Genomic DNA, 12277 nt, shown 5'->3' on the forward strand with positions numbered 1-12277 from the left:
TCAGCTTCTGCATGAACACTTAAGGTGTGATTCAAGATGTATCCTAAATTCGTCTTGTATCTCTTGTGTTTTCTAGGTGACCAGCTGTAAAGGTTTAGATCTTGATTGTATGAATGCATAAAACTAAGTGCTGCTTTTGTCACTGGTCTTTGTTCTTTATCCCTCCCTTGCCCCAGGAAAGATGGGTGTTTTTATGTGGATGGAGTGTATTAATTACAGAACTGTTCCATCCTGTGGGAACTGGACAGTTTTTGCTTTGCATATTATGTGCTTCTTGAAAGAAGTGTGGTGTATTTACTTAAAGGGTTAAATTAGTGTGCATTCACATCTCTATGGTACAGATGGAAAATTACTGTGACTTGCAACAAACTAGTTGGATGCTACCTATTTAAACACAACACCAGTCATTCAGCTTTTTTATTAAATACTTATTAAACAAAACCAATGAAATAGTCGGGTACCCAGACGCTTGAAACAGCTCAAATATTATGCATAAGCCTACTGTTTGGGGTAAATTCCTGCTTCCCTATGTCAGGCTTTACACAGACACAGTGAATACTTTATAACATCTAAGTATTTAAAAGCTTAATTTACAGCCTACAAACACTAGACTATATTTTGGTTCTGGGGTTAAGGTTCAGAAAAATAATAGCCTTCTATCTCCTGACTTCCTGTAGGAAAAATTATAAACGTGAAAGAGAGTGCAAGAAGCCATGCCATTCTTAACCAAATAAAAGGTGATCAGTTACAGTATTTTGATGTGTATTTGAGAAGGGAAAAGCAAATAAATGCATTTTTATATGCCCAAGTAGATAACAATGGTTGCTGTATGAATTGTATTGAGTGCAGTTGCTTGATGCCAGTGCTAAATTGATACAACTATAAAGCCTCATTTTCACTGAGCCTCTGCTTGCTTTTTTTCTGCACAATCATATAAGCCTATGTGTTTGGTCTTTTGAGTACTACATGTGTATTTTTCGGACGATTAGTTTTGAGCAATAAAGTTTGATATTATAAAAATGCTGATGTGTGACTAATAGTGTGGTGCTGCAAGGAAATGGATGGGATGGGCACTTGCTACTGTAGCTGTCCCATACTCTGAACTTTTTTTTGCCATGAAGTGGAACTGTCTGTACACTTTACCAGCTCCTAGCCAATGTAACATTTCACCTGACAGACTTTCACGTGATGAACTGAACTGAACTCCTAGAACAAATCAGGGTCCATATTGTCCCCCGAAAGCATTCCTCTTCCTATAAAAGCCCTCTTTAATCCATAAAGAAAATGAAGTACTTAAGCCAAAACTCTAAAAATCCAAACCCCCAATTTAGCATCCACCAGTCCCCAAAGGTATCTAAATATCTACTGCTGGGCATTATTGGAACAGCTTTAAGGAGAGTGAGATGTTTCAGAACCTGCTGCAGGGCAGGGGGTAGGGAATGTATATGGAAGATGAGAGGTGATCAGGTTCATGTTCTAAATTAAGCAGAGCTCAGTGCTCTAACCACTGGCTCATGGGTGGGAGGCACTACCTGTTTCCTAGCACTGCAACAATGTGTCTGGTAAAGTACCTGTTCTGGAAGAGGACTGATTCATAGCTTTGAATCGGAGTTGAAAGAATTAAGTATATAAGTCCTGAAGTCTTTGGATGTCACTGGACAGTGGAGTGAAAGGTTTAGAGCCTGCATAAAGCAGACATTTTGCATACAAGGCAATGAGTGAACAGTGCACTCTTCCATTGTACTCTGAGCTAAAGGTGACTGCATCACAAATGGCCATGACAAAAGTCTTTTGTTTTCAGTCCCATCCCCCTAACTTCGATGGCTGAGTCAGTGCATGAATTGCAGTTGGTAGTAATATTGTACCCTCCTACACAGAGGAGTCCCTTCCATAGTTCTTATTTGATTCCTTCTCTTTAGTTACCAAATATTACTTCATTTTCAAGTATGTTAATCACAGATAGTATTCCTTAAATGGAAAGGGACAAGCAATAGATTCCATAATGAACTTTTGTAATAATTATTCAGAGTAGAAAACTAAGTTATGAATTAAGTTTCCTAGCATCAGAGCATGAGACATCAAAAATTCTCTCATTGAGCAGGGCAGGTCTTTCCCAGATGAAGATTTGGCTTCCTTATTTAAATCAAACACACCATCCTCTCTCACCCCCACCCCAACAAATCTTAAAGTATCATGGGCCAATGGGTAGCTTCCAGTTCAACTTCTGATGCTAGTAATCGTAAAACAGCTGGGCAAGTTTTTTAACATTTAGAGCAGTTTATTTGAAGTTAGTCCATGAGCCAAAACATGTCTTGTTTAACAGAATTAGCTTTTTGCTAATAGATGTTCACTCTTACCCTGACCATAACATTTTCAAACTTTTAACATTCCTGTGGCTTTAGAAAAATAAAACATTCACTCAATCTGAGTTTCTGGCAAGTGTCCATGTATTGGAAGGCCTCATTATTAAATTGGACAGAACTTAAGAATTAAAAATCCTACTACTGTATATTTCAGCATGCTTGTAAGGGTGAAGTCATGATAGTTTCTTCCACTCATGCAGGCTGTCCCACTGTCTCAAAGCCAACTTGCTCATTAGTGGGGGACTGGGGGGTAGAGAAAAAGATGATTTATGTAATAAGCTTAATTTCCTCAAAAACTAGGTTTTTTTAGTATCTTATGAAGATCAAATTCATCTTCATTTGTTGAATTAAAGATGCATTCAATCTAAACATTCATCTATTTGGAAGCTAGGTGACTGGTATGCTGTACAGAAAAATTAATTCCTATAGGGCTAGTGCAGGTGTTTTAAATAGCAGCATTCTTTCACTTTTTCTGAGAAGTGTTACTTATGCAGATAGCAACAGATCAAGTTAGTTGTCCGTCTTTGTGAATAACATATGTAGGCAAACACTGTCTACAACATTAAGCTGAAGGTAGAGTTTGTAGTTTCTCCTCATCAGTTTGGTCAGCAGTGTCCTTTTGCATAGAATCATCCCCTGTGTTTTTGACGAGAGCTGAGTCTGGAGTAGGTTTAGCAGAATTTCCATTTGAATACGCTACTCTTTCAAAAAATAGCAGCAGTTCACAATGCATAGTCTGAGGAAACAGGTCTACTGCCATTGCTTTAATGGGCCGGAAAGGGTTTCCTTTGACACGATTGGAGGGAGCTCGACAAAGGCTTGGGGGCAGGGGGAGAGAGAGAGAAGGAGAGATTAAAATTCCTTCAATCACTGATACCCATATTTCTAGCAAGAGCCCTTCCCCATAAGATGATGATATTCTTTTCACCACTAGTACTAACTGCACTATAGAAGGAAAGGGCTCTCTCAGAATTAGAAATTAAGATTGCCACAACTCAACCAAATGTGGGTCCTCCCCCAGCAGGAAAAACTACCAATATTGTATCCCATGGTAAATATGCTTAATTTTTGTTTTATGGAAGATAGTTTAGCTTTGTTTTTCTTTGGGAAGTGTGGTTTTTGGTTGCCTGCCCCTGACCCCTTCCAGATTGTACCTGATCAATTCAAAAAACTTACTCCACAAAGTTATTCATGGCAGCTCTAGGATTGCAGGATACATAAATGAGTTTCTTCAGGTGTTCAGCCCTCCGGATTGCAAGAATCACCTTGGAATCTAACACGACCAAAATGAGAGACAGCGAGAGTGAGTTCCACTTGCCAGTTTTAACCCGTATTGGTGGATATACAGAAAAATTCCAAGTTAAAATTCCAACATGCAGCAAATGTCCTATTGTAGTAAAAATCTGCAATGAGTAATGTTTAAAGCCATCAGCTGATGTTTTCTTTCTATTTTAATTCTGCCCTTAAATCCATTTCACTAAATACAAGCCAAAACCCAAGTAAACAAAACTTACGTAGCCCAGCTCGTGGTGGATCCACAATTGTAATCAGGTTTTGTGAAGCCAGTATGTTAATTAAAGAAGGAACAATGTCTTCAGCCTTTCCACAGTGAAATTCAACATTACTCAGTTCTGAGGAAGGTAGTACATGAAAAGTTAACCAGCAAGTAAAATACTTTAATAAAAAAAGCAATTAATACCTATAAGTCGTTAGTTGCTAGGGAGAAGTGTTTTTGTATCAGCTTTAGCTTTACTGAAAAACATAGCTCATGCAGATCATTTAACACCAATATTTTGAACACACAGATACTAAATTTGGAAAGCATCATCCTAACAGTAACTTAGTATTGTTATCAAGAAACAAAGTTCTTTGTTACCAGGGATTTGTACCTCTTTAGTTTGTAATACTGTCTGGTATGTAGTGTTAGGCCCTGCTGTGAAGTAAGAAATTCATACCGAGTGATTATTTATCAACAGGAAATTTGGTCTGTGTTTTAAGTGTATATATAATTTTCTTGAACAAACTGAATTCAAATATAGTATCTTTTAAAATTGCAAGAGAGATGTGGATCAGTTTTCATGGATTTCTCTGGGGGGGAATACACGCAAGAATGATGTCAGCAGCATTCAAGCAATCACTTTAACATGAGATTTTCAGTTAAGCACCAGACTTCTATTTAACTTGCCTAACTCTCAAAAGCTGTTCTTAAAAACAGGCATCCCAGCATTTAGCTTTACCAACCATTAATCTGGGCATTCACTTTGGCATCCTCCACAGCTTCTTGACAGAGCTCAATTCCAATCACTTTCTTTACTTTCTGCAGAAGCAAAGGTAGCAGGTTAGGTCTAGCAGGGCCCAGTTTAGATATGGTGACATAACAGGCACTAGACCAGAAGAGAAGCAAAGAGTAAAGACCCTTCATGCCATCACTACTTCCTACCTGACCAAAGAAAAAACAGTTCATTGCAGATGTTCAGAAAAGAGGGTGGAGAGATATGATACCTTGAGGCTGTTTAATAGTTAAGAGATGAAAAGACTCCCTCTAGCCTCTTTGCCTCCCCAGATATCTCTATAGCTGTAAATCAAGCATGTTTAATTTACTCTTACAGACATTCCCTCCCTCCTGCTTCTTTAATTGCTAATCCTGTGAACACTGTTTTAGTCCAGCTGAGTTGTTTCTTACCTCGTACAGCGTTAAATAATAAAAAGATTCCCATGCCTAAAAAAGGCCCTTGAGCACATGTGCAATGTTATGGCCTTCCCTGGTTTTCCACAGCTTTTAATGGTTTTGGAATTTTCACAGTGTTTTAATTGGCTAAGAACTGATGAATCACTAAAATGGATCTGCCTTTAACTATATACAGGGACCAGGTCTGTTCACTGAGGCGATTCCCTTTTACAGTCACTTTCTAGTATGTGACTGCACTTCTGCTTTTGACAGATGTATGAGCAAAGAAAGATTCATTTTAACTGCTGTGAAGTCAAGTGAAAGTAAGTTATATTGGACTTTTTCAGACTTAACAAAAGACATGCAGCCAGGATACATAGGGAAATTTTCATTCAGGCAGCTTGGCTATATATCCTCAGTTAAATCAACTTTCAAAAGCAGTAGCAATAGGTAAGTGCAGTAACTGTTGATTCAAGTATTGTTTGCAATGAATGGCTTGCTACTAATTCAACAGTGCACAGAAATGGCTCACCTTTGCCAATGAAAGTCCAATGGTTCCTGTTCCACAGCAGATGTCAAGTACAGTACTATCTTGGGTCAGCTGAGCCCAGTCTCTAATGGCTGTATATAGAACCTCTGCAGCCTGGGTATTTACCTGTGGAGTTCCAACACATCACATGGTTCCCCGTCCTCTCAAACAGTAGAGGTACAGGCTGAAAGGAACATTAATCCCTTTTATAAAAATGTTCTTCCCCATCTATGAAATAATTAACATAAACCAGCTTTTCACGTACAGTTTAAAAAAGCGTTTTACTTACAGAAGACAGTAAATCAATCTTTCTCTTTAACAGCTTAATGTTGGACTGGCTCAACAGATGACGGTATATTCAGGGGATCCAGGGGAGTTCTGACCAAATTCAAAGCAATCTGCCTACCTTTTGGTATACTGTAATAATGTCAATTCTAACTGTAATGCACCACTAAAGGCATGTAACATTTTTTTTGATTCAATGAAATATTCAGAGCAAATGCCCAAGGTAACAGTTAAACCGTAGGCAAGGAAGGGAAAACATGTTTTACTAAGTGAAAATTTCTACTGAGGGAAAGGAAATGAATAACAAAGATACGGAAACAGGAGGACATACTCATGAAATAACATCAACACAGTAAAAAAATCAATTTAGTATCACCCTGTCCCTCTAAAACTGATAATGATAGCTTTCCTATACCTACATATTATAGGTATGAAGATACAGAATAAGGAAGCAAGTTATCCAGGCCAGTATCTCCAAGCCTAGGAAATTCTCTACATGAAGAAATAAGAACGTAGTGGCCCAAGATCTAAAGTGAAGATTAGAAAGGCCAGGCTATTATTCCCCACAACATACATGTGATAGCTCAACTCTAAAAAGAAGTTACCTGCAAACTGAGGTAAAGAGCACACACTGTAGCTTTTGCATTTAATTTTCCCCCTCAACCAAAAACTTGGGGATTTTTCATGTTATTGGTTTATGTTTTCAGAGACTTAACAGTTTACTTGCTAAAGCTAAGTATGTGTTTGGAGGAAAGTGCTATTTTTGGAATACAACAGAAAGTAAGACTCTTCAAAAAGCTTTGTATTAATGAAACCAGCAGCCACAGTTGGGTTTTGCTTGTTGGCAAGACAACTGGGAATTGCTCGTTAATTAGCACTTGAGATTTTAAATCATTACACAGTACTGTTTATTTCTTGTTTTTAGTATGTGCTGGACGGTACAGTAATTAAAGTACAGTTTTCAGCACTTCATACTGTGGTGTTTGATTATGTAGAATGATGGTGACTGATTATTCCGGAAAAAAATACTTTCTACTGTAAATGCCACATTCATAATACACTTCCGAGGTGGAAGCCATACCTTCCTCTTCCATACAAGGCCTGATTGCCATTATAGAGCTGTAAATTTCATATACTAACTTGACCAAAGAGCTTTCAGATATTTTCACTAGTTTAGATGAAGTGCTGAATCTGAAAGTTTATATAATAAAAGTGTCATTCACGTGCGAAAAATATTTAGTTATCAGAGGTATGTAATTAAAGAAAATAGATCTCTGTATACTTCTGCACCCTCTTCTTTTTTATAAAAAAGTATATTTTCTATAACACTAGACATTTCAGTTTCTTAGCAAACTAGTCAGTTAAGAACTAGTACTTATTGCACTAATTACAACTTAGTTTAAATACAACTCGATGACATTACTTGGAAAAATGCATGGGGAGAAATTCTAAACTTTAGACCAAGAAGTTCTTCATATATGTACTTATCACCAGCCACATGATCTAAGGGCAAGTCTTCACGATTGGGAGATTTTCTGAAAGAAAAAAGGCAAAATATGTTAGGTGAAGCATTATTTCCACAGGAGTCTAACTACAGGAGAAAGAACACTTAAACTTTCCTTTCCAGGTACAAGGCTTACCTCTGACCCTCCTCCACAAAGTACAGAGAGGTTACCCCACTGTCCTTTCCGGTCCCTTCTGTAAAGTACTTTGCCAGAGATGCTTTCAACTCAGCAAGCTCTTCTTTATTTAATTTCTAGAAAATCCAAATGAAAAGAAAATGCGACTATTTCATATACTTGACTGTTTTCCAGCATCCAGATTTAATAGGTATCCTGTTAAGCTTTATTAATTTGGTTGGGTATTCAGAAGCCTGCGCCAAATCAACTTAAGTAGGGAAATAGTGTCTAGGAGCAAAAAATTCTCTGCCATCATTTCAGTCATTGTATGCCTTTGGTAAGGAATGCTGAAATGATACAGCTTTAGTTTCACAAAAGCTACATGGCTGCAAGCTATGACTGTAACAAACGTGAGGGACGTCCTCACTCCAGCATCTCTGAAAGCACAAGCAGCCCTCTCTGTACACTCTCCATGCGTTGTCCTTCTAGTCAAAGACAACTGAATAGATTATTCAACATGCTGTTCCATCGTAAGTTCAGTTATCTAGAGCAGTCCTCTCCAGCATCTTTCCCAAGGGCCTCTGCAGCATGACTGCATTCACTGGCCACAATCCTACAAGCTGCTCTGTGGGGCAAATTCAAGCACCCACAAATGTGCTGAAGGGAACAACAGGATTGGAACAAAGGTAGAATGGTGATAATCCACTAGTACTGGTCCTTGGTCAGATGAAATAGGAGTGTAGTGGTCTTATGAGAGAGCTATGCTTAAGGAAATTAAATAACTCCTTAAAGAGTGTGAGATTTAAGGGTCTCCGCCCCCTGCTTATGTCTACGCCATCTTCAGTACCTGAGGATTGAAATAAGCTATTGCCATGATATGGCCATCCCTGCTGGTACGGACTGTGAGCTGCTTCCAGTGACCTTCATAGGTTTCTGGGCTGTAAACTGAGTAATGGGTTGACCTGCAATTTTAAAAAATCTCAATTACTGAACAGAAATGTTCCCTACATAATACTTTATAATCCAGCTAAACTGCCTGAGTCTACCATATGAGGTAGGAGAAAAGTAACAGTTCATTTAAAAAGCTAAAAGTCTTGGCTGACTTGTAAAGAGGGATAATACAGTATTTGCAAAACACATCCTTTTGGGCTAGTACTCAGATAAGTGCATAGAACACATCTCGGCGAATGCAACAGCTGCCTTTTCTAGCTGTCATGATTTGTACCATACTCCCTTTCACTCCATCCTTTTTCACAAGGATCAAATAATGCCACTGTCCTTAATAAACCCTTTACTGGTTTCCACATAGGAAGCAGGGGCTTGATGAGTGAGCCATTTTCATCTTTAGGGTTCTGCCCACATCTTAAATCATCTCACTTTTCCTGCTTCCTGAGCTTAACTGTTCTTTACTCAGAACCATCCCACCTTTCATCTTTGTGATTCCCCCCTCCTACCCACCCAAGTCCACTCTTACGCATGAAGAAGTCTCCCACTTTCTGTTAAAACAAACTGTCCAACCTTCATGATTCAAACTCCTCTTTAGAACAGATTTCTTCACATATTTTCAACAGTAAGGATGAGAAAAAGGGGAGGGGAGATTGGGGAAAAAGAGCCTCTATTATCGTGATACTGAACCATTTAATTCCTTGCCATCTGGCATTTTGTGCATTTGCTTTGTATCATCTATTTGGCCTTGAGTGTAAATATCAAAGGACAAGAACCATACTTTGCTCTGCATACGGCCAAGTAACGAATACACTAAAGAAGCTTGCTAAAGTAAATGAAAGAAGCCGTGTCCAAATCAACCATGTACTGAGGAGATGCTGCAGAAAAGTACCGGTAAACTTTTAATCCTAAAAATATTTAAGACAGCAAAAGCCTTTAACAGCAACCCTTAAGTCTAATCTACATCTCACCTTATGTAGTCTTGAAAGGCTTTCACTACCTTTTTGGCAAGAGCGGGAATGTGAATAGTGTCAAATGGTTCCACTACAGCACAAGTTCCACCCTTGTATTTGCCAAGGCGACAGCCCACAGTTTTGTCTTCTTGGTTTACACCTACGCCGACCAAAAATTCACATTTGTTGCGGTACTCAGTCTAAGTTTAAACATGGGGGAAAAAAACAAACAAACTATTAACTGTTCCTGCCTAGAAACATCTCATTTCAACCAATATTAATTTACAGTGCTAATGTAATGAATTTATGAATTTGTCAAATGGCTATTCATGAAGTTAAGATATGTATTTATCAAGTTCCAGATTTTTTTCTACTGTGGTAACGTGCCCCTTCCCTGAAGGCCAAAAACACTAGGTGACTTGCAGAGTGTACTACGTATAACCTATTCAAGCCCCAAATTAAAATTTAACTACCTGTAATGGTGATGCTTTTACTCCCTCTACTGGGCAACAGATTTTATTATACTTCTGCTTCTGCACAAACAGCCAAGGTAACAGTGCTTTGTTGTTGTTTCCTATTTCCCTGCACGAAACAGAAAGGGCAAAAGTTTGAGAGATGTACAGAGTACAGGCATTTCAACAGAGACATTTAAAATGTCACCCTCCCCTGGCTTTTTTTTTTTTGACTGCCTAAAAACTAAGACGGTCACATGCTTTACTTACAGGGACAGCCATGTAAATGAATTAAAGTATCAATAAAACCAACATTCTACTTTTATATATTATCCTACACTGGTCTAATATTTTAATGCCCAAGTAAGACAAAAATGACAGAATGAGAGCATTAGAAGCCAGAAGGCAATCAAAATTTCATAATTAGTTTTACACCTGCCACAGTTCATTTTTCAGTTCTCCGAGAGGCTGGTAATTCCAACTTTTCAGGACTCACCTTAGTGCTTAGTGGAATAACTGACCTTAAAACAACATATTTTAATTGGCAGGATGTTTTGAAGCTAGCTGATCCAGAATTATGAATATCAAATTTGAGACTAACATGATTGTCAGAAGCTAGGATTGGAGGATTTTATTTACTATGACAGAGAAAATGGCCCTTTCATATTAAAAAAAGAAACTTAAACCATTACCACCAGGGGTGTCAAACTCATCTAGCCCCATGCATCAGATAAGGGGTATGGGGCAGGATCAGGCCCACAAACTGGCCCCATATGCCAGATCCATCCCACGGGGCTGGGCCTGTACAAGCACCACATACAGCACATGTGCTGCTTCCAGCCTCATGCATAGTATGCAGCATATGCCACTGTGGTATGAGATGCGCGGGGCCAGTCCAGGGCACATGCCCCACACAGCCTGTGGGGCCAATCTGGGGCACACGTTACACATAGCACTGGCCTGTGGTGAATACTGTATGTGGCACCCACACCAGTCTGCGTGTGCTGGATCCAGCATGGGTATCTGCCTACAGACCCAATCCAGACCAGCTCAGGATCCAGCATGCAGGGCTGGGCTGGTGTGGACACCACATGCAGCACACTCCCCAGACTAGCCCCATGCTGTGTGCAGCTCAAGCCAGACAAGCTCCGCGCACAGCATGCAGTGCCTGGGGCAGGAGCCAGTACATGCTGCATGTGGCAGGCACTGCTGTGGGACGAATGGTATGGCTCCGCAGGCCATGTGTTTGACACCCCTGCATTATATCTACGAAGGGAGAAAAGCAGTGAGCTGGATTTTAGCCACGCTAACATGCAGTTGTATTTAACTCTGTAAAGAAAATTGAACTAGGAGTGCATCACAAAGGGCCCCTCTAGACGTTCAAGTAAAGGCACGATGTAGATTGAACATCAGACTCTATCAGGCCTTTACCTGAACATCCAGAGGGGCTCTTTGTAATGCACCCGCAGTCACATTTTTTTCAAAGTTAAATACAGTTTCTACACATGCAAATCGAAGGTGAAGAGAAACCAGCTACAAAGTCAGCACGCATTTTCCAGCTCTAACTCGATACAGCTGCACGGAGGGAACTTTTGAGGGCAGGACAGTTACTTTGGGCAGGCAGCCAGTTGAACCGAACTGTGCGATTAACCCGTAAACTGCGCCATAAATGTAACACATGGGGGGGGGGCAAAGAGAAATTACTTGGTTAGTTTCTGCAGCACTTGTTCGCACTCTTGTTTCTTCTTTACCAGCTGTTCCTCGTAGGGCACTTTCCACAGAGGGGTCACCACATCCGCGATCCGCTTGCCCAGGGGCTCTTCCTCCCCGTCGTCGCTGGCCACGGTCCGGCGCTTGGCCTGGTCCTGGTCCGTCTCCTCGCCCTCCTTTTTCCTCTTCTTGGCGATGGGGTCGGCTTTGGGCTTGGCCAGCCTCACGCTCAAGGGGCGGTTTTTCCACAGGGTCCCGTGGAGGATGCGCAGGGCCCGGTCCCGCTCCTCCTCGCTCTTGAAGGTGACGAAGGCGAAGGTCTGCTTGCCAAACAGCTTGATCTTGTGCGGGGCCAGCCCGTACTTGGCCAGGAACTTCTTCACGTCGTTGAAGCCAATGTACTTGGGCAGGTTCTGGATCTCCACCTTGTAGATCTCCGAGGTGAACAGGTCCTCCTTGATGTAGCCGTACATGTCCCCCACGGGACCCTCTCTCACCGGGGCAGCAGCGGGACCACCCTCCTCCTCCTCCATCCCTCCTGCGGGCAGCAAGGGGCAGTTAGAGACCCCCCCCAACAGCACAGACCACGTGACCAACCCAGTCCACAGGCCCTGCAGCAGCCCACCTCTGGGTACCTCGCGCAGGCGCAGTCCCCTCCTCCCCCTCCGCGCGGCCCTTCCCAAGGGAGACTCACCTCCCACCCAGCCTAGCGCCCCCCCGCTGCCACTCCGGCGCAGGGTGGGCGGGGCCACG

General features: G+C 41.0%; 1 protein-coding gene across 6 annotated transcripts; it reads right to left on the minus strand.

The window, feature by feature from the left end:
- Positions 1-2257: 2257 nt before the first annotated feature.
- TRMT2A (tRNA methyltransferase 2 homolog A) lies at positions 2258-12271 on the minus strand. 6 transcript variants are annotated; one of them, XM_025212318.1, is made up of 12 exons: positions 12219-12271; positions 11519-12062; positions 9836-9944; positions 9381-9562; positions 8312-8426; positions 7486-7601; positions 7269-7380; positions 5564-5686; positions 4605-4680; positions 3878-3994; positions 3540-3636; positions 2258-3181 (listed from the first exon to the last, which is right to left on the minus strand). In XM_025212318.1, exons 2-12 carry the CDS (start codon positions 12055-12057, stop codon positions 2926-2928), a joined length of 1842 nt encoding a protein of 613 aa, XP_025068103.1. In that variant the 5' UTR covers positions 12058-12062; positions 12219-12271; the 3' UTR covers positions 2258-2925. The 6 variants fall into 6 exon arrangements, with proteins under 6 accessions (XP_025068103.1, XP_025068104.1, XP_025068105.1 ...); XM_025212319.1 differs by lacking the exon at positions 12219-12271 and adding an exon at positions 12150-12193; XM_025212320.1 differs by lacking the exon at positions 12219-12271 and adding an exon at positions 12160-12184.
- Between the last annotated feature and the right edge of the window lie 6 nt (positions 12272-12277).

The sequence above is a fragment of the Alligator sinensis genome, unplaced genomic scaffold, assembly GCF_000455745.1.
Source record: "Alligator sinensis unplaced genomic scaffold, ASM45574v1 scaffold748_1, whole genome shotgun sequence".
In the NCBI taxonomy this organism is placed as follows: Eukaryota; Metazoa; Chordata; order Crocodylia; family Alligatoridae; genus Alligator; species Alligator sinensis.